The sequence below is a fragment of the Pseudorasbora parva genome, chromosome 4 (assembly GCF_024679245.1).
Source record: "Pseudorasbora parva isolate DD20220531a chromosome 4, ASM2467924v1, whole genome shotgun sequence".
NCBI lineage: Eukaryota > Metazoa > Chordata > Actinopteri > Cypriniformes > Gobionidae > Pseudorasbora > Pseudorasbora parva.
This window is the reverse complement of record NC_090175.1, coordinates 27,477,612-27,505,326: the sequence shown is the minus strand read 5'-3', so window position 1 is coordinate 27,505,326 and position 27,715 is coordinate 27,477,612. Positions and strand designations below refer to the sequence as shown.

Genomic DNA, 27,715 nt, shown 5'->3' with positions numbered 1-27,715 from the left:
TAACTTTGGCACATTTACATCTTCAACAGGATCAATAAACTCAGCTATTTTTTTCTCATTAATGTTCGTCAACTCTTAAGGTAAACTTTTCCTAACCTTAAACTATACTTAGGAAAATGACAGTTAAGGGGCTTTATGCAACGCTTAACGGTTTTTAAGGGATTACTTAAGTGAAAAATAGACATTTGAGGATAATTCTAAGGGTTTATGACGTTTCAGTTTAATAAACCCTTAAGTGATACTTAAGGGTTATTTTATGCAACACCCTTAAGTTTAAGGGAAACCTAAGGGCGATCTTAAGGGAAATTTTCACTTAAGGTGTTTTATGCAACCGGGCACAGGAGTCTAAGGAGATGAGTCTGGTGAAAATAAGTAAACCAAACGCAAAGTTATGAGCACATTTACAAAAAAAAAATCTCCACTAGGTGGAACTGTTTCGAAACTTCTCAGGCTACTTCAGGGTATCGTGGTGATGACCCATACCGAGTTTTGTAATAATCTGTTCATGCGTTCATAATTGAGCATTTTGGCACATAATTCAAGATGGCTGACAGCCAAAATGGCCGATATGGTAAAACTTGATATCAGTTGACTCGGCATGACGTCCCAAATCTGACGAGACAACTTTAATGATTTTTGGACAAACAGTTCAGCAAAAAAAGCAAATATAGCTATTTTCCCCATCTCCGGAACAGTTGGTGGCGCTGCACAACACTGCATGCTGCCTCAAGACATGCTTGTGCCAAAATCAGGGATGGATTTTTTTTTTTTGTCCACTATATCTAATGCATATATGCTATTTTAAATACTGTACTGTATTCCAGATATAAATAGCCTACATTTTACAATAATAAACGCACAAACATCCATTTCATAAGCATGTGTGTTTATTTTCCATCATTGAAACAACACATAGCCTACAGCCTGTAAAATATTTAAATGATTATAAGTAAATAATGGTAATCTTACAAATATAAGAAAATTAAATATTTGTTTAAAAAAATATTTGTTTTATAGCCTATTGCCCCGCAAAAATGTGTCCTATGCCGGTCTGCGCTTTGAGATGAATGTGGGACACGAGCTGGATATAGACACCGTCTCGAATATCTTCGTCTTTGTGTTTTCTCCTAATTTTGCAAAGCAAAACTTGTCATAAAATGTCTGAAGAGTGAATTTTAGTGATCGCAGGCATCACGTGACCTCGGTATTACGGTAAAATGGTAACCGTCCCAGTCCTATCTACAACACTTAAGCAGTTTATTTAATCTCAAGTCTCAATGAAATACTGACATTTTCTCTTTCTCTCTTATACACACACAAACCATGAACTGATATACATTTCATTAAATTAGTAGGGCTCTGCGCGCTCTTTTTTTTTTTTTTTTTACCTGGATGTGGCATTTGGATGATTCTTGGTCTTTTATGGCTTCCAGTTTTAGGTTTTTAGACCCAACAATGAAACTATTAGTTTTGGCATCTTCTGAAGCGTGTTGACAACATACCGAGCAGTACATTGTCAGTAGGGATGCACCGAAATAAAAATTCTTGGCCGAAACCAAAACTCCAAAAGAAATTATGCCAATTATTAGTACCATTGCATTTATGGCTAATGCTGTGACTGTGTAGCTTTACTAAAAATCAAGGCATTGCAATTGCATAAATTAATATTAAAGTTTCAAATAATAAATCATTTACAAATTATGCAAATATTGATTTAGCTCATTGCAACAATCCACAGTATAAAATAAAATTCAAACTAAAATGTTTAACTTGACCTCACTCATGTGTATATTAAATAATAATGTACAGGCCTACTGGCCTGCAGCAATGTACAGGAATTTAATAAAGTAATCAAATGTAAAATAACTGCATATTTAACTGTTTAAATGAAAGATTAATCCTTATTAAACTTACAAAAGCTATTCAATCAAGAGCAGTAAGTGATGTTCTTTTGTTTGACATTAAACAGAGCAGTAAAGGCTACTGCCCCTTTAAGACCTAGTGCAGGGATATGCTCTTTCTCGACTTTATACAGTTTACTTGAGGCATATACAGACTATGTCTGCTTGGATATTCATCAAGATGGACGTGTTGACATACTTTTTGTGTGAGTTTGTCCGTTTGAGCGCAAGACTTAAAAGAGAACTCAATATTTGCGCGCTGTGAGACGTGTGCGCGCTTTCGGATCCCCAGTGCACAGTGACGGATCTTCTCTCAGCGCACGCAAATTCGTATTCGCGTCTTCTGGCACTACATCCGGGTAATGGCGGCGAAAACGACTGGTTATATTCGGGCATACAGCCGCAGTCGCATGCATTGAACAAAGTTTACAAAGAGGTGAAACAGTATGCTATTTTTATTTACCCGCCACGGTGGCCGTGAACTCAAAATCACCCGCATTTGACTGGTGGCGGGTGCTAGTTTCCATCTCTGGCCAAAATGTACCAAGTTTGGTCCGAATACGATGAAGTGTTGCGGAGATACAGCCTTACGTCTGTTTTCGCAAGCACTACGTAAAATTTGTTTGCGCATTTATCGTAAACGTTTTGAAAAAAACGGCTTGAATTCCATTACTTTTTATTGGCACTGGCTGAAGATGATCTGGTTAAATTTTTGTGCAAATCAGACAAGTTCGCAAAAGTAGGTTTTTGGGGAAATTAAAAATGGCAGGAAATATATAGTGACGGAGATGACGTCATAGTGTGTTATCAGATTGGCAGGAGCTCAGAAATCAAAGGAAAAAAATAATTTTGTTTCTAGCCCTTAAGGTTTAAAAGTTATTAGCATAAACATGAGTGCAACTTTGGACAGATGGTGGCACTAGAGGGATTGAGTTAGAGACACCAAAATTGGTGTATTTAATGTTGGGACTGTTCTTTGTCAGAATGTCAAATCGTTACAACTTAAAAACAGTTATATGGGCGACAAATAGACTTCAATGGTGGAAGAACAAGAATACGGGAATGGATACAATAGGTGCCGCTGCACCTTCGGTGCTAAGGACATCTGTTTTTGGTAAAACGGAATTAAAAAATGCTTTAATGAACAGTTTGTTTTTAATTCCTAATTTGATAATAACAGTCTACATTATTGCTTGATTTATAGGTTTAAAAAAATAGCACTAGAAAAGCAATAACGGCAAAAAGAAAACTTAAAATGTATTCTTTATTTAACGTTTCATAAATAAAACCACTAGTGTTGGCAGAGGTTTTTCCAGTGATTTTTTCTTCTTTTTTTCTTGCTCAAATTCCATTGCAAATAAGTAGCGGCAGCTGCTGACATCCAAGTTTGTTTCAGTACAAGATCATGCACAGTTGTTCAGCAGAATGTCCCGTTGGGACTCACTAATCGTTTAGTATGTTGTGTAGTGGCCTGACTCAGTCGTGACCTTTGTGCTCTTCTCTGACTGTAAGAGATTAATATCTGCTCCACTCCAGTCGAAAGGAAACCTTCTCTAAGGTTTTTCAGTTCATTCTCAGAATGTTTCGGCTCTATTTGTTAAGTGTGTCCCAGGCTTCAAAACAGAACCATCATACAGCAGCTGAGAACATTTTAACTGTGTCTTTTTAACGTGAACCAAGTAAAAAAAAAAAACTGTACACAAAAGGATCTGCCATCACTCATACCACTCTTGCAGAGCAAATCAAGGGGAAATAAACAGTATAAGCTTTTGGCACTAAATACTGACATCTATTTGACAAATCTTATCAAAATGTCTTAATGATGAGTTGCACAAAGTATTCAGTGTGACTTGCTCCATGATGGAAATAGAAAGCAGTCTTTAAGAGAAGCATCAACCTGTCACATATAAGTATAATTCAAGCAGTAAAATATTTTATTCATTTATTTATTTATTTATTTATGACAATAATACATCAAAACATTGAATGGATTCCAAAGCATGCATGATCAGACCAAAACAGAACAAAACAAGACCAACTTATAACTAAAATATGACACTTTTCAAATAAAGTAGGCAGCTTACAGGGATACTTCTATTCTCCTTCTACGTGTCATCATTAGGATCTCTCATTCAGAAAAAATGGCTTTTCTAATAACTGCTATGTTCATGACACTCGACTCTACTTTTCCTTTCAGCTAGGCGATCCTAAACTTGGTTTTTGTATTGCTGCCTGTCTGACAGACATTTCTGGCTGGATGAAGAATCATCACCTTCAACTCAACCTTGCAAAGACAGAGCTGCTTGTGGTCTCAACCAATCTAGCACTTCATCTCAATTTCTCCTTCCAGAACAGCCAGGAACCTTGGAGTTGTGATTGATGATCAGTTAAACTTCACTGGCCACATTACTGCAACATCCCAGTCCTGCAGATTTGCGTTATACAGCATTAGGATGATTAGACCCATTCTATCAGAGCAGGCCACACAACTTCTAGTCCAAGTTCTTGTATTCTCCAAACTGTACTACTGTAATAAGAGTAGTCTTAACGCACAGAGTAGCAAAAAGACACTGTCTGGTTCACCTGAGGATTTGTCTTAAGGCACTGGGTAGCAAAAGGCACTGTCTGGTTCACCTACAGCGTCATCTTGAGGCACAGAGTAGCAAAAGGCACTGTCTGGTTCACCTACAGCGTCATCTTGAGGCACGGAGTAGCAAAAGGCACTGTCTGGTTCACCTGCAGTGTCGTCTTGAGGCACTGAGTAACAAAAGGCACTGTCTGGTTCACCTGTGGAGTCGTCTTGATGCACTGAGTAGCAAAAGGCACTGTCTGGTTCACCTGCAGCATCATCTTGATGCACTGAATAGCCAAAGGCACTGTCTGGTTCACTTGCGGAATTGTCTTGAGATCCTAAGTAGCAAAAGGCACTGTCTTATTCACCTTCAGAGTCGTCTTGTGGCACCCGAGTAGCAAATGGCACTGTCTGGTTTAACTGTGGATTAGTCTCAATGCACTGAGTAGCAAATAGCACTGTCTGGTTCACCTGCAGCGTCGTTTTGGTGCACTGAGTAGCCAAAGGCAATGTCTGGTTCACCTGCAGAGTCGTCTTGAGGCACTGAGTAGCCAAAAGCACTGTCTGGTTCACTTAAGAAGTAGTCTCAATGCACTGAATAGCCAAACTGTACTGGCTGGTTCACCTGTGGCATCGTCTCGATGCACTGAGTAGCAAAAGGCACTGTCTGGTTTAACTGCGGAGCAGAATGTCTGCATAGTCATGTGCTTGATGAAAACTACTTTTGATGAGTAAAGGCACTGTCTGGTTCAACTGCAGCGTCATATTGAGGCACTGAGTATCAAAAGACACTGTCTGGTTCACCTCAGAAGTCGTCTTGAAGCACTGAATAGCCAAAATGCACTGGCTGGTTCACCTGTGGTATCGTCTCGATGCACTGAGTAGCAAAAGGCACTGTCTGGTTTAACTGCGGAGCAGAATGTCTGCATAGTCATGTGCTTGATGAGAACTGCTTTATTAATTATTGTTTGGGTCAATGACAGCTGTGATGATGCTTGTTTTACCTGCACTCCAAGTGAATGTCAAAGGTTATAAAATCTATAGGAATCATAAACAACAGACATTTGTTGCTGTTTGGCGTGAGTTTCAAATGTTAACATAAAACGAGCAGCTCCCGCCATCCCTGTGGTGCCCGTTTCCGGCGTGATTCAACGCCTTCCTCAGGTATTCGGCACTTACCTGACGAAGATGTGGTATCACTCTCCTGCAGGAACCTTGACGTTACGGCCGGCCTATAGACTTAGACTGCAGAGCTGGTGTGGCTGCCCCAGGTAAATGCACCATAGAAGTGAGGGTGGAAAAGCTTGTGAAGTTGGACCTGGAAGTAAAAGTTGCCTTCTATGACTTTGTGAGCTCTTAATGTATATCCAGTTAAAAAGGCGCTGGGGTACGGCGCGGCTGTGAGTCATGCTCCGAGCCCTGATACCAATCATCCAATATTTTGCATAGCAGAAATTACTCTTACTAGCCAGAAAAGTCGCAAACACAAAGTTGCCATGGCCAGGGTTCTTGGAATAACAACAGGAAACATCCATGAACGCTTCTTCCACGTGGGTCCAACCCAAACACGAAAAGGCAGAGATCATGGCCATTTTCTATGCACTAAAATTGCTTCACTACATTCAATGGTCTGACAATTCTACCAAGTGTCTGAAAAGGACAATACATGTGCAACTTCTTTGCAGATAGCTTCACAGCAGTGTACATTTATTTCCTCTCTAAAATGATTTACTCATTCACCTGTTGTCCATCAATTAGCTCATTAGTTCTTTTGTTAGTTCCATGTACTTATACCCTGTGTTCTCCATCATTCCTTGTCTGACCCTGTTTATGTTATGTCATGTGAAGGTAGGAATTTTCCCTATTCTATTTGTCATTAGTTTTGTCATCAAAAGACAATTATCGTGATTCTCCTATGTCTTTGCAATGCTTATACATGCACCTCCTAACACTGCTGGTTTTGTCTTAAAGTGAACATAAAACAGTGGAAAAATAAGTGTGTCCATGTATTGTAAATTTTCAACTGGTCATTAAGTGAAAGCAGCTTAATATTCCTGCTGCCATCTGTGTCATTAATGTTAATCAAACAAGAAAAGACAAAAATAAATTCACTCATTGCTGTTTAGTTGATTTAGTAGGACTATTCTAAATTTATTTTATATAATGACTATACAGTGCTGTTTTAAATTACATTATGTTTATAAAGACTGTAATATTTCACAGGAATTCCATATTTGTTAAGCTCCAAGCTGTTTCTAATAACCTCTACACTATTACTAGTCAGACATTGAGATCCATCAGTAATATAGCGTGTGTGTGTGTGTGTGTGTGTGTTTGTGTTTATTTGCTTATGCCTGTGTGTCAGACTGATACTGGGATCTTCCTTAACCAAGCAGTGCTTCACAATCCCTCTTAGCACTTTATCAACCCACAGCTTTGTGCAGAGAGGAGACTGTGCCAAGTTCAAGACCTCATGAAGAGTGTGAGTGGGCTGAAGAAGTGGAGTGTGTGTGACTTTATTGAGGTGCTTTGCTGTATCGATCACCCGCCCAAGTCCCTCTGAAGAACATGCCAACTGGGTGTTGAGAAATGCATTTTAAGATTAGGCCAAATATATCATCTCACGACGGGCCCCAGTTGTTCGTCGAATCCCTTGAAATATGTAGAGATATGTCTGTGGAGAAATTAAGTTAGTGCTTTTTGAATAGACTTTGTCATCAAGCACAGAACTTGTGAAAGCCTATTTAAACTGCCGTCTATATAAAAACAAAAATGCTGACCAAGATGTCTTTCCAACCTCTGAGGCTTCTATTAAAAATGAATTTTCATATTCGGTAGAACAGGCCATTTGAGTCAGAGGCAGTGATGGGTGAAGATTTCATTTGCCCAATGATGTTCAAGTTTTACATTGAAACAGTTGCCATAGTATTTTGGTCGTCTTGACCAAATAAAGTGCTCTTTGTCTAGCGTGGGTGTTATCAGTCTGCTTTCTCTCCATTACACGTCATCTCGATTCGGGCCTGCCACAGGCCCACTAATCATTTAGAAGATGCTTTCACCAATCTGTCAAAGTCTCTAAAGAACTTTAACAACGTTTACTGGCACATGTTCACAAGTACCTACAGTCACGTGGCATTTGTACAGTCATCAGACTCACATGCTCAGCCGCTTGATGAGCACACACTTCTCTCTCCTGTTCTTGTCATCTCTGCCTTGTCATGTCTGAGGTTTGGCTGTGTATCAGAGCAGATGGACTTGGGCTAATGACCACAGCATTATGAAACTAGCGCCAAGCCATTACATTTTGTTTACTTGCGATGTGTGTTGTTTAGAATGACATTTGGGCATACTGCAGTATAGCCCCTCCTGTCCAGACCGAGGGGGACAAACATTGCCCCCCCCCCCCCCCATCATAGAATTCAATTAAGTAAACACATTTAGTGATGGACTGACTGACAATGTAAAAACTCTTTACTAAGAAAAAGCTACACCCGCAAGGCCAGGGTATTGATACAGATTTCCTAATTCTTAGATTCTGATTCACATGCTCTTTATTTTTAATTATAGTTTTGCACCCATTCATATATCTCAAATGTGTTTTGTTTTTTCCCTAATACAAGTTGGCCACAATTATTGGTATTCCTAGAACAATTTACGAGTAAAATATCTCTGTATTGTTCCAAATATAAGATTGCTTTTTTGTTTTTTTTTGTAAATACATCTTATGGAATGGAATCGTCTTACACGTTTTACATGTCATAATAATACACCCGCAACAATAGGTAGAGCCAAATACGAGTAAAATGAGTGATCCGCCCAAGGCTGATGTCACCTAGCAGAGTCATTAAACAACTCTCATTAAGCAGCAATGAATATTGTTTGTCACAGTGCAATGTTAGAAGATGCCAAGACAATAAAGACGAGTCTTAAAAATGTTAAGAGTCAAATAAAAAACCTACCTAAAACCTAGTCAAAGAAAAAAAAAATACTTAAAAGGGTTAAATGGTCCTAAAAGCGACCACTTCGAAGTAACTGACAGGCAAGTATATCAGTACGTACCCTAAAAAAGAAATTACGGCACTGCCCATAACCAGAGACGTTGTCCAGGATGTTTTGGATATCGCCAAAGGTCTGAAAATAAGAATCAGTGAGTTCCGTGAATTCTTATTTCGTCTACATACTAATGCACTTACCTGTCAAAATACTCAAAGCAGCCGCTTTGATGCGGCATAAGAATGATGCAGCATAATAGATTAGCACTTGTGCTTCGCCTTCAGGAAGAAACTGCTGTCTTTTCAGTGCCATGTGATCGGCCTAAGAAAAATACATTCATACCCACTTGGATTATATAGGTAAGGCTGATAAAACACCTGTGTTGTTTGGCATGCCAGCATCTGCCACTGTACATCAGTACTGAAATATACTAAACGAGAACTTCAGGTATAATGAATCATTGTTGAATCATTGCCATGTAGAATTATGGCAGTTCTGAAGGCGGCGAAATGGGGTCAAACAAAGTATTAGTATATATATATATATATATATATATATATATATATATATATATATATATATATATATATATATATATATATATATATATATATATATATACATACATACATACATACATACATACATACATACATACATACATACATACATACATACATACATACATACATACATACATACATACATACATACATACATACATACATACATACATATATATATATATATATATATATATATATATATATATATATATATATATATATACAGTATATACCACACCACCACCAGCCTGCACAGTGGTAACAAGGCATGATGGATCCATGTCCTCATTCTGTTTAAGCCAAATTCTGACAATGGCTCAACAGTCTAACTGACCATCTGAATGTCTCAACAGAAATCGAGACTCATCAGACAAGGCAACAATTTTCCAATCTTCAACTGTCCAATTTTGGTGAGCTTGTGCAAATTGTAGCCTCTTTTTCCTATTTGTAGTGGAGATGAGTGGTACCCGGTGGGGTCTTCTGCTGTTGTAGCCCATCCGCCTCAAGGTTGTGCTTGTTGTGGCTTCACAAATGCTTTGCTGCATACCCCAGTTGTAACGAGTGGTTATTTCAGTCAAAGTTGCTCTTCTATCAGCTTGAATCAGTCGGCCCATTCTCCTCTGAGCATCTCCTCTAGCATCAACAAGGCATTTTTGCCCACAGGACTGCTGCATACGGGAGGTTTTTACCTTTTCACACCATTCTTTGTAAACCCTAGAAATGGTTGTGTGTGAAAATCCCAGTAACTGAGCAGATTGTGAAATACTCAGACCAGCCGGTCTGTCACCAACAACCATGCCACGCTCAAAATTGCTTCAATCAACTTTTTTCCCATTCTGACATTCAGTTTGAAGTTCAGGCGATTGTCTTTACAAGGACTGCACCCCTTAATGCATTGAAGCAACTGCCATGTGATTGGTTGATTAGATACTTGCATTAATGAGAAATGGAACAGGTGTTCCTAATAATCCTTTAGGTGTGTGTGTGTGTGTGTGTGTGTGTGTGTGTGTGTGTGTGTGTGTGTGTGTGTGTGTGTGTGTGTGTGTGTGCTTGCGTGCGTGCGTGCGTGCGTGTGTGTGTGTATGATGCACAGCGAGGAGGATCGTTTTTAGTGGCCAAAGAGTCTCCAAGGATCACAGCTGGAGAATTGCACATAATAGTTGAGTTTTGGAAGAAAAAAAATCAAGTTGCTTGGGAGGATTTCAAGAAAAATCCTCTGCTCTCATGACAAAGATAAAAGAGATTTCTTGTCAGGTGTCCACATCAGGCATTATAGAAGAAGACTCACTATCTTGGCAAAAGGAGGTTTGCAAAATGTATTGGAACAACATTCCACAGGCCACAATCAACAACCTAATCAACTCTGTGATGGAGACCCCCAAAAAGCATAGAAAACTATTAGATCTTTGAGTTCAGCTCATGAAAAATAGGGCAACAACAAAAGTGTTGCGTTCATAATTTTGTTCAGTGTGTTGCTGTCAAATGATTAATTGTGATATATAAAAGTTTGTTTACATGAGAAATATATATATATATATATATATATATATATATATATATATATATATATATATATATATATATATATATATATATATATATATATATATATATATATTAGACGTGCTGATTTCCGGTAATGCGATATATCACGATAATTAATATGCACGATATTGTTATCCTGGGCCCTTCAAAATATTGTAAATAATAATGTATTAACAATTATTACTTTTTTTTTTATAATGCACTCAAGAATACTTTGCCCAGCAACCGTGTTAGTGCTCAACACCGATGTATTCTGCGTCAAAGGGACATGCTCAGAGTCGGATGTAAATGAGAAGCACATGAACGAGTGAAGGAGACACGCTAATGAAGTGCCGCTCAATGACAGTTGATGAACTGCAGAATTCAGCGCTTACCCCGGAAACCCCGCAAACAAAAGCAACCGTGCTAGAGAAGTTTTTAAAACAGCCATTTGTTTTTTGTAGTCTCAATGTTGTTCATTACAGCACCAAATACCAAATGCTTAAAGACTTAATAGGCTATTTATTTTCTAAACATTGGTATGTTTTAATCTGGACTACAACATGCCCTAATTATTAGATTTTTTTATTATTTGTTATTGTTCAGTAAAACTTTGAGACATACAACTTCATTAGTTAACATGTTAATTAATTATTTTACCAAAATGAAAAATACTTATAAATAATTCATTATTTTAAGTAATGTTAATTTCTTAGTTACTCTTTAATAACATTAAAATCAAAATCAAAATAACTTTTTTAATGGACCTAAAATAAAACTAACAATGATCAGTATTTCTCAACTAACATTACCAAAAACATTATACTTTCTGTAACAAATGTAGCTATTGCTCAATCTTAGTTAATGCATTAAATAATGAGACCTTATTGTGATTTGTTACCCGTTGTTTTTATACATACATACATACATACATACATACATACATACATACATACATACATACAGTATATGCATAATGTATTCCTGTTTAATGTAGCACGTGGTGTTTTGTTAATTTGGGCCATGTGCTACCGTCTCTGTCTAGATCCCACCCCTTTTGTTATCTCGTTATTGGTTTAATTTGCCCCACCCGTTTCCCTCACTTCCTGCTTGATTTGTCTCCTTTATAAGCTCATTGTGTTTGTTAGTCTTTATGGACCAACGGATCGTTGTCATGTCTACGTCTCCCATTTTCCCGTGATTCCTTTTAGTTATGTTTGAGTTGTTTTGTGTAATTTCTGATTATGCAACCCCCCCCCCCCCACCTTATGTTTATTTTTATTTTTTAAATACACTCCTTCTGCACTTGAGTCCTCACTTCACTTTTACCCTGAACACAACGTAACAAATTAGACTTGTAAAAAGCACTATATAAATAAAGATTGTTTGATTTCATTTTAAATTAAATACGTATCAGTCTGGCGGGTAAACAACAAAAAATTAGAATAATACTAGCCAATGGCGATCATGTTGCCAAGGTGTGCATAGAGGATTGCAAGAATAGGTAATTTAATAAGACTTTTTATAGTCTGTCAGTTTAATTTAAATCTGATCTGTGCGTGTGTTAGCTTGTGAGCTGGACACATCAGTTATGTGTCTTCCCTATATAACGTGATGTTAGTCACTGTGATGTTACTTAGCTGAGATGGTCATCTTGCCCCTGACATTTCCCAGAGCACTGGACCGTAGATGGACTCCACTGTGTCAGGTCATCTTTGCATCATCCTAGAATTCATGTTTCGTCATTAAGTGTGGCACGTTTGTGTATGCGTGCTAGAGATTTTTGGCCATCCTGTAGAAGTGCTAAATATGATGACTTATGTCATCCTTACCACCATGTTTCTGAATCTGAAGTAACATCTGCCTGCTGGGATAACTTGGTTTATTAATCCATTTAAATTTTTGTTATTTATAATTTGTTATCTGTGGGAGGTAACTATTATTATCAATAGCTTTGCTGTGAAAGGACCGCTCACAGTCCTTCCCCATCAATGTCCGTTGGTGTAATAACTCTTTTTGATGGTGAGTACAACGTCAACTCGCATTAAACACAATGAGATGTGAGTTGGCTGGCATGTGCTGAGAGAGATCCAACAGTCCATAGTACAACAGGTGTTTATAAATTATTGCCTTAGACATTTTAGAGATTAAAAAAAAAAAATGTAAATGTATACAACAGCAGACATCAGTGTATGCTAAAAAGTTTTTTATTTGTTTTCTTTTTGTATATTGTACCTGGGTTAAAACCCTGATTTCTGTTTTGTGCTTCTGCATTTGTTGCTGTACACAAGCTTGCAATCAAAAAAAGCAGAACACATAAAAAAGCAAATGTAAAAATGTAAGAAACTTTCCAGTTCTTGTGTGGACCATTAATCTTTTGCAAAAAGTCCCAGGTAGGACTACCACCTGACCAACTCATCAGTCACAAATCACATATTTGCATATTTTAGATTCCAAACGGTAAATTTGTCGCACTGATACTATTTTACCTACAAAAACATGTTTACCTACATCTTTATGATGAAAGGTAAAATTTTAATTGTTGTTGTTTATTGAACTGCTTATATGGATATGGATGAACACACACACTAACTGTTTTCATACATTGTGGTTGAGTGTGAGTTATCCAAACCAGGGTGGAATTAACACAACTGAATGATTCAGCCAAGATTCTGATTTCTGACTCCTGTGATTAGTAAAGTGTGATTCACTAATCTGTTTGACTGAATCATTAAAACAAGCCACACAAAGCAAGCAATATATTTGCCAGTTGGACTGTGCATTTTGAGGACATTTGTAATACAATGTTGCCTAGTTAAATTTAAAGGGGCCCTAAATTATGCCCTTTTAAAAAGTCTTGAATTTGTTTTGGGGTGTATTAGAATACTTTCATGCTCGGTTTAAAAAACAAAAAAACAAAAAAAAACATACTTTTTCACATATTTTAGATCATTATAGCACCTCTCTGGTCCAGTCTGGCCTGTTTTTTTTAGGGTTTCGATGAAACCCCTCCTTTCCAAAATACGAAATCCGCTGTGATTGGTTAGCTGGCCCAATCTGTTGCGATTGGCACCGCTTAGTGCGTTCAGTTCAGGAAATGTCCCGCCCTGTTGGCTAGCAGGGGAGCAGAGGCAATGATTAAAAAAAAAAAAGACATACTTGTAAGTTGTGATCCACAAACAGCAGATTGTCCTGATAAAGTGGCAACAGCTTCATTACAGGATACACTTTTGAATGTAGCCTGAATTCTGGCTTAGTGAATTCTGTTAAAGCTACACTGTGTAACTTTTTTAGTTTATTCTTAGCTAAAAACACTTAGTTCTTAAAAAAATATATGTGCTCATTAATGTATATTTACTTCTTTCAAGTAATAAAGTATTTTCATAAGATTATAATATGCCATTGAAAATACATACGGGTGAGGGTTCGAATGCCAGTCGCCATGTTGCCCCTCCATCTTGAAAGTACATTAGCCAAAGAGGGACATACCCGTAAATTCAAGCTTCGCTTTTCACATTTTAACATTCGATGGCAGTCATGAACGAGGTCGAACTGGAAGCCATGTTAATCTTGGACTAAATCGGCCACCGTAGGAGTTAAAACGAAATCGGAATTGAGACGAACCTAAACTAATATTCACTGGATTGTCATATACCTTTACAACGCTAGATGGGGGAAAATATCACAGTGTAGCTTTTTTTTTTACTTTGAGCTTTGTAACCGTGCATATATTTGTATGCTCAAACAGCAACATTACACTAAAGATGAAAAATTAAAAAAAGCATAATAGGACCTCTTTAATACATATTGCATGTTTTTTGTGGCGCTGCTTCACTCCTGAATCTCTCTGCTCTGGTAGTAGAGAGATTTGTGGAAGTGATTTATAGCAGAAAGAGTGTATCATATATGCCGTCACTCTTTCTGTTCTTTTTTATTGTCAAGCATTTTCTCAGTCAGTTTGGCTTATTTTTTATTATTTGTTTTTATTTATTTTTTCTTCTTCTGAGGTTAATGTTATACAGCATGTATTCCTAAAAGCAGAATTTCAAATAAGATTGGTAACAAAACAACAACAACAAAAAACCCTACATTCTAACATTCCCCATGGTCTGAGGTAAGAAGCAAATCCGACTGTAAAATGCTTATTCACTCTCTTAATTAGAGGTGTTTGAGACAGTCGTCTCACCCTCTCATCCCCAGCTGTCTGCTCAAGTGTCGTGTGAATCTTAAGCCTTCTCATACACTAGCTATGACTAATTACTGAATCTCTCTTGTGTTAGATGTCCTGGACCGTTTCTAATCCAACAAGATGCTCACTTTAAATTGCTGACAGAGAAAAAGCCAGCATTTGTGCTACGGTTAGCTTTTGTCCTCCAGCTTTTACATGTTTTTTTTTTTATTTCCTTTATGTTCACAAAAATGCATGCTTGGTAATTATGGGTCATTTGCTGGGCTCTTTGCGTAATTAGAAGTTTTAATTGTGCCTCGGTACAAGGGAATTAGCTAAGCTTTACTCTCCAAAGTGAGCCCCATGCTTCCGCTGGTCTTTGTGAGGCACTTCCACTCATCATACAACTGGCTTAGTGACATCAGACAATTAGGGCCATTCATGAAATCTCAAGTGGCTTTTTTTGTTATTTGTTCATCTATATGATGTGTGGAGAAAAATGTGGAGTCCTGCTCCTAAGGGTCAATTATATGTACTTGGTGGCTCCCTATCAAACATTCTGACTCTGTGATGGCTTTATCATTCTAGCTAGTAGGGAAGGGATTCACAAAAATTTCAGCAGCAGAAAATTGCATTTTTGTTTTTTGGTCGAAAGAGAAAAACAACCAAACATATGAGCCGAAAATACACTGTATTGCCAAAAGTTGTAGGATGTTTGCCTTTACATGCATATGAAATTTAATGACATCCCATTCTTAATCTGTAGGGTTTAATATGGAGTTGGCCCACCCTTTACAGCTTTAACAGCTTCAACTCTTCTGGGAAGAATTTCCACAAGGAGGATTTTTTTTTTTTTTTTTTACCATTCTTTTAGAAGCGCATTTGTGAGGTCAGGCACTGATGTTGGATGAGAAAGCATAGCTCTATCTCCACTCTAATTCTTCCCAAATGTGTTATCAGGTTGAGGTCAGGACTCTGTGCAGGCCAGTCACTTATGCATGTCTTTATGGACTTTGCTTTGTGCACTGGTGCACTGTCATGGACATCCCTACACTGTTATCACAAAGTTGGGAGCATTTAATTGTCCAACATGTCTTTGTGCACTGAAGCATTGTGTTCGTTTCTCTGGAACTAAGGGTCCAAACCCAACCCCTAAAAAACAACCCCGCATCATAATCCTCCTGTCATAAAACTTTACATTTGGTACAGTGCACTCTGGCAAGTACTGTTCTCCTGGCAACCGCCAAACCCAGACCCGTCAATCAGATTTTTCAGAAAGAGAGGTGTGATTTGTCACTCCAGAAAACAAATCGTGACGTCGTGCCTTACACCACTGCATCTGGTGCTGTGCATTGCAAGGCTTGGATGCAGATGCTCTGCCATGGAATCCCATTCCATGAAGCTCTCTATGCACTGTTCTTAAGCTAATCTGAAGGCTACACAAAGTTCTGAGGTCTATAGCTATTGACTCTGCAGAAAATTGGTGACTTCTGCCCACTGTGCACCTCAGCATGCGCTTACCCCGCTCTGTGATTTTTAAGGGGCATACCACTTCATGGCTGAGTTGATGTTGTTACCAGTTGCTTCTACTTTTTATAATACCACTAATAGTTAACTGTGGAATATTTTGTAATGAGGAAATTTTACGAATGGATTGCACAGGTGGCAACCTATCAAGGTACCAAGCCTGAGCTTTTGATAGTGGACAGTTCTTTCACAAATGTTTGTAGAAGCAGTCTGCATGCCTAGGTGCCCGATTTTATACACATGTGGCCATTGAATTGATTGGAAAACGGATTCAATGATTTTGAGGGGTGTCCCAATACTTTGATGTTGTATAAAATTGTCTTTACGCGTATAAGAAAAACATTTTCAAGGTGCCCAAGAATGATTTGAAACAATATTTTAAATTGTTCTCTGATATCTAAATAGAGGGTATGTGGCATATTTAAGGTCAAAAATTGTCCAGATATGATTTACTATATTGTATGTATTATACTTATATATATATATATATATATTACCTATATATATATATATATATATATATATATATATATATATATATATATATATATATATATATATATATATATATATATATATATATATATATATTAGGGCTGTCCTTGACTAAGGATTTAGACAATCGAATCAGAATTGTCGAATTTCTCTATGGTCAATTGATAGTCGAATCATCTGTGTGTTTTTTATGGTCTATGGTGTGAATGGGTCGGGAGAGGCACGACACTGTCAGCAGAAGGGTAAAACTATTTTTATTTTCTTTTACACACTGCACACAGCAACAACGTTTAATAAAGCGACCAAAACTTCCTGCCAACTGACAGACAAACTGACAATGGCTTTCTTATTTAGGTTTAAATAGCCTAAAAGGTAATGTTGGTGGATAAACATTAATAAACCGTTTTCTCATAACATGTTAAAGCCGTGATCTAAATACAGAACATCACACAAATATATAAAAGAACATTTTGATAAATAATACAAAAAAAAATTACCTGCCTAGAGAGGAAAAGAACACTTTGAGTGCGTTTACATGCACGTTCTGAAGCCGATTGTGCCTAAAGCGGGTGAAGACGTACGCGATGCTCAGCCCTGCGCGCCTCAGGATCTCACTCACACCGTCACCTGACGCGCACATTATATACACGCGAGCTCAATTTTGAATTGACTGACAGATGAGCTGCACAAAAGCGCTCTGTGGTGCGGCAGGATTTTAAACAACTTCCTGAGTGGCCGCGGACAGGCGCTGAATGCTGCCGCCGGTGTGTGTACACTCATTGAACGTGTTCTAATCTTAAAGGCACGGTGTGATGCTCAGCGCCCTTAAAGGGGTCGCACACCGATGCTCAGCTCAGCTCAGCGCCGCGACACGTCTTTAAAATATATATATATATATATATATATATATATATATATATATATATATATATATATATATATATATATATATATATATATATATATATATATATATATATATATAAAATACGTTTTTTTCTGTAAGCAAACATTGTGCATTTAAAGATTGTGCTATTGTGTGTACATCTCATTTTCTAGCACTAATTTGTACTAGTTATCACCATTCAATCAATTATTAGCCACCTAGCATTCTGGATATCAGCATCTGACCTGGCCAACCACTAATTCTAACCATGAAAATGTTGAAATACAGATATTAACAGTATAAGAGAGAGAAAAAAACTTGCTCACTGTGTATCTGACCTTTATGAATATATTTTGATTGGTCTCAAGATTTTAAAGGTCACCTGTTGGTCTAGCAGTAAAATAAAAAATTTGCATTATGTACATCAGTGCATGTATATCAGTAGCAAGAACACATTTGTTTGCATTATGTTTAATGATACCATGAAAACTGATAGCAAGCCAGAAAAGCAATAGAGAATTGTATTGTAGAGAATATGATGGAGCCGTTTGCATGATCCATGACTGATAACAAACACAAAGACTGCTCAACAAAACTATAACAATTTACAGCACCATTATAATATAAAGTTTGAATGTGAGACATTACTATTATAAGAAGTGTCATATTGTGGTGTTTACAAATTGTCAATGGTAAATGGTGCCTATGGCAGATTGTTTTGTGTGACATTGTAGGCTGATATTTGCCTACTTTTGTCCCACGATGTGGTTCATTGTTCTTGGTTTTGTTGTGGTTTTGTTGAACTTGGATGCAATGAATGAATGACTGAGAGAACCAAAGGGAGAGATCTAGATCAAGAGACAGATTGCCTGACATTTAAACTTCTGAAATGCACTTGACAGCAGCTGTCAAACTCTTTAACAAATCACTAAAGGTTTTATTCAAACCTTAACCCTGATACCTATACTTTGTTCTGTATAAAATTGTCTTTACACGTATAAGAAAAACATTTTTAAGGTGCCCAAGAATTTGAAACAATATTTTATATTGTTCTCTGATATCTAAATAGAGGGTATGTGGCATATTTAAGGTCAAAAAATGTCCAGATATGGTTTTACAAGTCCATTTACAACCCTAGAAATTGTCCCTAGGATGTAATGCTCTGTTTTGCCTTATTTGGAAGGGTCATGAATATTAATGCAGAGTTCTGCTCTGATTGGCTGTTTCACCACACAGCTAACACATATACTGTAAAACATCCGTCATGGCAATGCTTTTACAATGATGGCTTCTTAACTTTGAATCACTAACTGAACTGGGTAGCATGTAAATATGTCGTTTGTACAGCAACGTTACAGTTTGACCGTAAAGTACTAATTTAGAAGTTGATTTATTTACAAAATTACAAATTTGATTCATTTACCAAACAAAGTAATGTAAAAGCCACTCAAAATAGTCAGTGTCATGTTTACTACTCACCCACTGCAAAATAATATATAATATTTATTTAACAAATTGTCTAGAAGCCTTGTCAAATGACTATCGTTTCAACTTAGATGGTGAAGGTGACGTTAGCTACAAGGACTGAGTGAGCGATCTGTAAGCAACTATACAGTAGTAGTAAACGTAGTTAGCTTCTGAGTTGTGTTAATGATGAAATATAGGCTTATTTAGATTTCAAGCCATCAAAAGGGATCGACATACGTATCTACTGTTGTATTTTATGACAACACTGGCAGGAAATAATATTAACCTTTGTCATTTGACAAACTGTTATGTGTGCTACTTGGAGTTTCCAATAATGGATCTTGCGTTAGATCTAGACAACACAGGGATGCTATCATTAATGTTGTCTTACTAAGAAACGTTCAATTTAATCAGAAATGGGTTCGACAGTCAAGAAGTGGATACAATCACTACTTACTGCTTGCAGGAATATGGTTGGAATCTTTCCTTTCTTCAGTTTTAGATGCTGAGCGAATCCTTCTTGATTTTGTACAAGGTTAGAAAAACTCTCTGTGGTGAAATGGGCCCAGCAAACTAACAACTTTGAATTCAATTTTTGCAGTATCCGATTGTAAATAAACATCAATTCTACCCCATTTTACCGTTATAAATAAAATATATTATTATTATTATTATTATTATTATTATTATTATTATTACCCTGGTGCACTATTGTATTTCCAGTACTGGATGTCCATCTTCTGCTTTTGAATGTTCTCTCTACACATTTATTATCATTATTCTGAGTTCAAATCTCTTTGAACATTTGTGTGTTTTAATTGATTAGTCTGCTCTGCTCCTGCTTTCACAGTGTCTGGTTTTTGAAGACGCTCCAAATGGAGTAAAGGCGGGTCTGGCAGCTGGAATGCAGGTGGTGATGATCCCAGATGATAACCTGGACCGCAGCCTCACACAGGAGGCCACCTTGCTGCTCAGAAGCATGGAAGAGTTCAGACCAGAACTCTTCGGTCTTCCAGCCTACCCGTAAGGACAGTAAACACAGCAGTAATTTAAGTTCCACTATGTTATATCCTGTCAATAAAAAAAATAAACCTATTTAAATCAGGCTGCAGTGTAGCTCCTGCAATCAAAAACAGGGAAAACTAATCTCTACCATTATTTCTGTTAGCCATGGATTTGCTGTTCGAATTAGAGCACCGAATTGCACCGAATTAGAGATTTATATACAGACACAAACACTCAAAACAACTGCATTCGAAAGAAAGAAAGAAAGAATATAGGAAAGAAAGAATATAGGAAAGAAAGAAAGAAAGAAAGAAAGAAAGAAAGAAAGAAAGAAAGAAAGAAAGAAAGAAAGAAAGAAAGAAAGAAAGAAAAAAAGAAAGAAAGAAAGAAAGAAAGAAAGAAAGAGAATGCAGTTGTTTCGAGTGTTTGTGTCTGTATATAAATCTCTAATTCGGTGCAAGCTCACAACTTTCCTGTCATGGTTTAAATTTACAGTAAGTGACTCTTTTACAATCCCACTTGACCAGTCGTGTTTTCTATTAGCGTTACCTTTCCTCCTTGCAGAAGTCTATTAAAATACCAAAGAGATTTTTGAGTTTGAACTATGTGGCGTAATCCAATAAAGGGGATCCGAGAGCGCAGTCGTCTTTCATCTTCTTCCGATGTCCGCCCTCACAGAGCTGGAGTTAGCATGTTCACTCACTTCAGCGCTGTCCAACATCTCAGAGAGTTCAAGCCTTTTTTCTTTTTTAGCCTTCCCCTCTGGTAAGAAGAAAAGGGTTTTTTGCCAGCATCCGCATATGCCATGTCTTTTCATCCATAAAGATGGGGTAATCTGGAAAGCTTTTCCTTCTTTAGGACTTTTCTCTCCATGACATTTACATGTCATTTCACACCTGAAGGATCTAAGGGTCAGGGTGTGAGCATCTGGGGCATGTGTTAGTGTATATACAACAATGTTAGAAATTCACTTATTTTTTATTAAGGAGCAATATTTCCTTGGGTGATTTTTTTTTTTTTTTTTTCAGATTTGTCATGGGCATTTTTACCTCTATATAGGCTTTTTATCATATAAAACAAAACAAGTATTTCCCATTTATTAAATAGTTCACCTGAATTAAACCTGGCATCCATTTGCTAGAAATAAATTATCAATCTTAACAAGAAACACTGCCACAAATGTTAATAGGCAGGTCAGTATCTAAAAATGGGGCACTTTTACCCCAGATCCCTGGTTAATTTCTTACCCTGGTATGTGCATTTCTGTGTACTGGAAGTAATTATTTTACTTCACTGTGTATTTCTTTTAAATGTGTTTCCATGGAGAATATTTGTATGGCATATCAATAAATCCATTATGTTGGAGATTGTTTGATTGAATGAGATTTAATGAATATGAAGTATGTCTAGTGCCATTTGTGAGCACACTGTGTGTGGATACATATTTCTGTGTATTGTATTTCCTTTGTAATGAAGCATATGCTATTTGTATAAAGGACACTTTGTGTTTTTTTTTCCCTCCCTCTTTTGTAAACATCTAGCTGAACAAATTAAATTACTTGTTTATCTCATTGGTCCCTTGAGATTTGAATAACATATCACTCATGCACATTGGAGTATGACATGCAACTTATAAATCTGAGCTAAAAGAAAAAAATAAACTTACAGCAGTATTTCCTTTTATTTACATGCATTATTTAATAAAATCATAGGTTTTCTATTTTTTTTAATCGTCCTTAAGGCTCGGACACTAAAATTATGATCCAAATTATTCAACTAAATATACAAATAAAATTAATTAATTAGGTCTTATTTAATTCTATAAACTATATTACTGATCTGCCAACATTGTCACTATATGATAAATTAAAATAAGCGGATAACATCACAGTTTTCTCCGGAACGACTGTACAGCCAAATCAAATTTTGTTGCAGTATTTTCCTGTTTAACACTGTGAAGCTGCTTTGAAACAATCATCATTGTAAAAGTGCTATATAAATAAAGTTGATTGATTGATTGATTGATTGATTGATTGATTAAGATTTGCAAACCAGCAAGTGCATTTCTCATAACCATTCATACAAACTGCACCACACAATGGATTTCCTGCAAAGGCCTGTAATTTGCTCAACATCCTTAGTTCGTTTCTCAAAAGTAGCATTATATTGCAATGAACATATATATATATATATATATATATATATATATATATATATATATATATATATATATATATATATATATATGTATATGTGTGGCATTAGAACGAAAAGATCTTGTGCCATTGTAAACTACATTTTGATGACAATAATTGAAAATGCATAAGACTGCACTTGATCTGAATGGGATAAATCAACTTAAACTACAAGTTTACAAAAGACTATATGTGGGATATTGATTGCAAGAGGCTGAACAGGAGTCAGTTACACTTTCACTGTTGGTCTGTCAACAAATTACAGTACAATATAATTGCAGTGTAAAAACAGACACGACTATATATATATATATATATATATATATATATATATATATATATATATATATATATATATATATATATATATATATATATAAGGCCAAACAGGCCTTACTTTGTGATGATAGATAAAGTGAATAACACTGATTAGCTCTTCATCACGGCACCTATTAGTGGGTGGGATAAATAAGGCAGCAAGTTAACATTTTGTCCTCAAATTTTAGAAGCAGGAAAAATGGGCAAGTGTAAGATTTTAGTGGGTTTGTCTATAGGGCCAAATTGTGATGGTAGATGACTGGGTCGGAGCATCTCCAAAACTGCAGCTCTTGTCGGGTTTTCCTGGTCTGCAGTGGCCTACATCTATCGAAAGTGGCCCAAGGAAGGAACAGTGGTGAACTGGAGTCTGTGTCATGGATGGCTCATTGATGCACGTGGGGAGCGAAGGCTGGCCTGTGTAGTCTGATCAAATAAATGAGTTACTGTAGCTCAAATTGCTCAAGAAATAATGCTGGTTCTGATAGAAAGGTGTCAGAATACACAGTACATTACAGTTTTTTGCGAATTAAGGCTGCATAGCGACAGACCAATCAGGGTGCCCATGCTTACCTCTGTCCACCACCAAAAGTGGCCAACAGTGGTCATGTGTGTATCAGAACTGGACCACGGAGCAGTGGAAAAATGTGGCCTGGTCTGATGCATCACATTTTCTTTTATATCACGTGGCTGGCCGGATGTGTTGCTTACCAGGGGAACACATGGCACCAGGATGCACTATGGGAAGAAGGTAAGCCAGTGGATGCAGTGTTCTGCTGGGAAACCTTAGATCCTGTTATCCATGTGGATGTTACTTTGACATGTACCACCTACCTAACTATTGTTGCAGACCACGTAAACCATTTCATGGAAACGGTATTCTGTGGTGGCTGTGACCGCTTTCAGAATAATATGTCCTGCCACAAAGCAAAAATGGTTTAAGGAGCACAAAGAGTTTGAGGTGTTGACTTGGCCTCCAAAATCTTTAGGTCTCAATCCAATCTAGCATTTGTGGGATGTGCAAGATGTTTTAAAAGATAGGACTATTAAACAGGAAACCATATGATATATTTTGATTAACATGACATATAATATAGGAAACAGCAGAGAATTGCACATAATCAGTTGCATAAATGTATACCAAAGCATTTGCAATTTGTTCAAAAGAATGAAAAATCGATTAAATATTACAGTACAGTCCATTTGACCAAGTCAGTAAGTGTGTGATGCAACAAAATATATCCGTTTGGTGTTTTATGTTGGTAAACATTGCTTTGTAATGATATAGTATATTGACACAATTGAATGGCCTCAAGGAAACGTGTGGTACATCTGATTAAACCCTGAAGTGTCACTAAGCAGTTTTCCACATAAAAAAAAAAACATTTTTATTAATATGAATTTTTAGTGTATGCACACTTTAAGTTCAAATCTGTGTGTACGCACATTTTATAAATGAGACTCCACATTAGTGCTTGAAACCGTTTCCCTCACTGTAAAAAATTATTTAGAAAAAAAGTTACTGGTTGCCTTAAAATGTTGAGTTTATTTAAAATTAAAAATTTTGAGTTAATAAAATGAACATTTTTTTGAGATTTGACAACCTTTATTAAAATATTATTAAAAGATTTTGTAAGCATAATGGGTAATTGTGTGTGTTTTATTTCTGATGACGCATAAAACACGTCATCATGTTTCATTATTGAAACATACCAAATAATGCTATTTTCATGATTTATCAATTTTTATGTGGTTCAGATACAATAATTTTGAGTTTCTATTTATTAAAAAAATTTCCTTCATTGAATCAACTCAAATTTTTTATTTCAATAAACTAACAATTTTAAGGCAACCAGGTTACTTACTTTTTAAGTTAAACCAACAAAAAACAACATCTATATTTCTTATAATTTCTTACTGTGCAAATGTAATATTGATTTTTAGTTCTCATTCATTTTGGATTTAAATGTCCTAAACACATAGACAGTAAAATAAATGAACACAGCGATCCCATAGACTTCAACGACGACAATTGAAGTCAATTAGAAGCACTCACTTCCTGATGGCCTCAGACTGAGCTTGACGACGGAGATGTGATGTAAGCAACCTGTCGGACAGCTGTAGGTCTTCTAGTAGTTGTGGAAAGTGAAATCTGAATCACGTTGTTTAAATGTTTTGTCCAGTTGCTTTTGGCTCACTATCGGCTTCTCCCCATTCTTCTTCTTTGACTTTATCGGACTTTATGTCTCCATGTCCCCCCGACTGTCTGATAGACAGTAAAAGATTGCCTGCGAGCTTCTCCTTCTGTCTATACGGTAATTTCTCTACTGTGCGACAGTTGGTTATGACGCAAGCGTTTTTACAAAAACAGATTCTACGGGCCGATAATGTAAGATACAAGGTAATGGAGACTTTTATACATTGTTGTGTTTCTTTTGAAATAAACAATGGACAAATTGAGTTGTTAAACGCCTCAGATGTAAAGTTATTCACTGTCAAAGTGACTCAAAAATGAATGGAGGTCAATGGGATGCTAACAGCAGGTGATGGCTTGGTTAGCAATGGCCGCCCCTATGGGTGGAACGCTTTCCGAGAGCTAGATTACCCCCTTCCCTGAACATTCTTACAGTCTTCCCTTAAAGGGTCATGAAACCCTAAACTAAATTTTCAAGATTTTAACAGAAGTGTGTTGAACATCATGGAAGACAGTGTTACTATCTGTTAGTTTTGAATGTGGGAGAAAACTAGTTAATTTTAAAGCATTTTGCTCTATTTTCAACTTCCTGGTTTAAATTTCGGATGTGACATTTTCTTGTACTATAGTATGACTCATCAGTGTCTCATAATTATAAGACTGCGTGTCTTTATCCTATGAGAAGACGCATTGCTTAATTCATGACAACACGTGCTTAATTATTCATGACAGCACGCGTTGATAGGCATCTTCCTCTGACTGGCACTTCAAACAGTCAGATCGCATACAGTAAGTGAGAGATGTAACGAGTGTTTTCCCCCGCTTTGTATGAGTGTCTGCATTGCTAACGTTCTCTTCAATAGATCTTGAGTCTTTACACAAACGTGATTCATCCACACTTTGAGTGTAACCACTCTTCACGGCCATTTAACAGACCAAACGGCATACAAAACTCCACAAAATAAACATCAAAAGTTATCAAAGTATCAACAGCATGTTCATATATATTTTCAATGCAGAGAACACATTGTGAATGGCTGTGCATAATTGTGCTTTGAATCAAAGCTGTTACAGGATATATGTGTTTGTGTAACAGTGAGCTTACAAAACCAAGTGTAGGCCTATATTGTGTTGCGTGTAACTTCATTTGCAGCATGCATTTGTGGGAAGCTTTGATGCTTTTAATGAGAGTGAAATAAAACTGAGTCTGAATCAGAAGTCGTTGATGTGCTGTCGGTCTCCCCTCGTCCCCCTCCACTCTGCCGCTAAACCAAGGCCACTTTTATAGCATTTTTCAAAACTGGTGAGAACTGACGGCTGCTGAAACAGAAGGTTTCATGACCCTTTAAACATTCATGGCATTCATCTGTGATTAGAAAAACGAAAGAAATACAAAAAGACCTGTACATACGTTTCTGTACAGTGTTTCTTCATGTGCAGACTTGACCTCGCAGGCTTTATACATTTACATATACATTTATTCATTTTTCAGACTCTGATGTCAGTGCTGAGCCAATCCAAACCGGGACAGACTCACCTGGGATGAGCATTCTTGAGTGACCTATTAAATCTTACACATATACACAAATGCATGGACCTTGTTAAGACTGATCCCCATGCAATTTTGCATAATGTAATTTAAGTTATAGGCTAGCGTTTTTCATATGAAAAAGAAAAAAAAAAAGTCAGTGCTTCGAGGAGCTCATTTATGTCTGGACCTTGAAATGAAAATCAAAAATCTTCATATTACATAATAACATAAATCCATAGTGCCACTGTGCACTGGTGTAGAAGTTGTTGCGTTTGTCTATGCACAGCATAACAGACGGAGAGGGGGAGATGCCTTAAGCTGGCCACTGGCCATATCCTCAGTTTATGTAAAAATGAGCCACCTCTGCCTGACCAGAGCACTGAAAATCCATCCTGGGAACACTTTGATTGGTCAGGAATGTGGCTGTCACCTGACCGCCAGTAGGCATAGTATAATATGCAGGTCTGTAGGGAGGTCAGTCTGCGTTATTTGTGGCTGGTTTAAATGGCCAGGGAGACGAGGGGTCAAAGCGAAATGACAGAGTTGGAGAGAGAGAGAGAGAGAGAGAGAGAGAGAGAGAGAGAGAGAGAGAGAGAGAGAGAGAGAGAGAGAGAGGGAGAGAGAGAGAGAGAGAGACGGAAAATACATGGTTATTAAAGATATGCGGAAAGAAAGCTGAAAGAGAAGATGGCAAAAGCAGGGGGATAAGGAACGGAAGGAGGGAATGGAGTGAGAAAGAATGCAGGAGAGGTGACAGTGATATATAGGAAACAGAGCAGGGAGCAGAAACCAGGAGAGATGTCTCTTTTCACACGTTCTCTTCATCTATTCACTGCGATGCCGGAGGGGCAGAGTGCGTGGACTACATTCATCCACAATGTCAGTCTTTGTCAGGATTTTATCAACACTCAGGGAACCAGCTCTTCCAAGAGACTCTTGGTATAGATGACCTTATTGCAAACATAAAAGCCTTTTTTATCCTCTTAGAAACTGTCAAGCCCTATTGGACAAGTGATTCTACAATAAATTCTACAAAAAAAAAAAAAAAACTAACAAAAAAAAATCCTAATCTGATAAATCTGAGCCTTTCATGTTTTAAAACCGGAGTTCAGAAATCAAGTCACCTTTATAGTTCTTTTTACAATACAGATTGTTTCAAAGCAGCTTTACAGTGAGAATAGGATCGTTTTGGCTGTACAGCAGCACTAGAAGAAAGCCATTGTCCAGCTCAAATACGTTTTAGTTTGATACTTTTCTCTTGCTCAGTTGGACACTACATCAGCTATATTACTGATCTGCCTGTATTGACACTATATTATAATTGAAATAAGCTACATGACATCACCATTTTCTCAAGAGCGAATCAATTTTCTCTA

The 27,715-nt window shown here is 37.0% G+C and overlaps 1 protein-coding gene across 1 annotated transcript in view; it reads left to right on the top strand.

The window, feature by feature from the left end:
* pudp (pseudouridine 5'-phosphatase) overlaps positions 1-21,675 on the top strand; it is a 51,145-nt gene extending 29,470 nt beyond the window's left edge. Inside the window, exon 4 of the mRNA XM_067442711.1 lies at positions 19,950-21,675. Within this exon, the coding sequence (XP_067298812.1) occupies positions 19,950-20,126 (177 nt within the window). The 3' untranslated portion in view covers positions 20,127-21,675. The remainder of the gene's footprint in view (positions 1-19,949) is intronic.
* Positions 21,676-27,715: the final 6,040 nt, after the last annotated feature.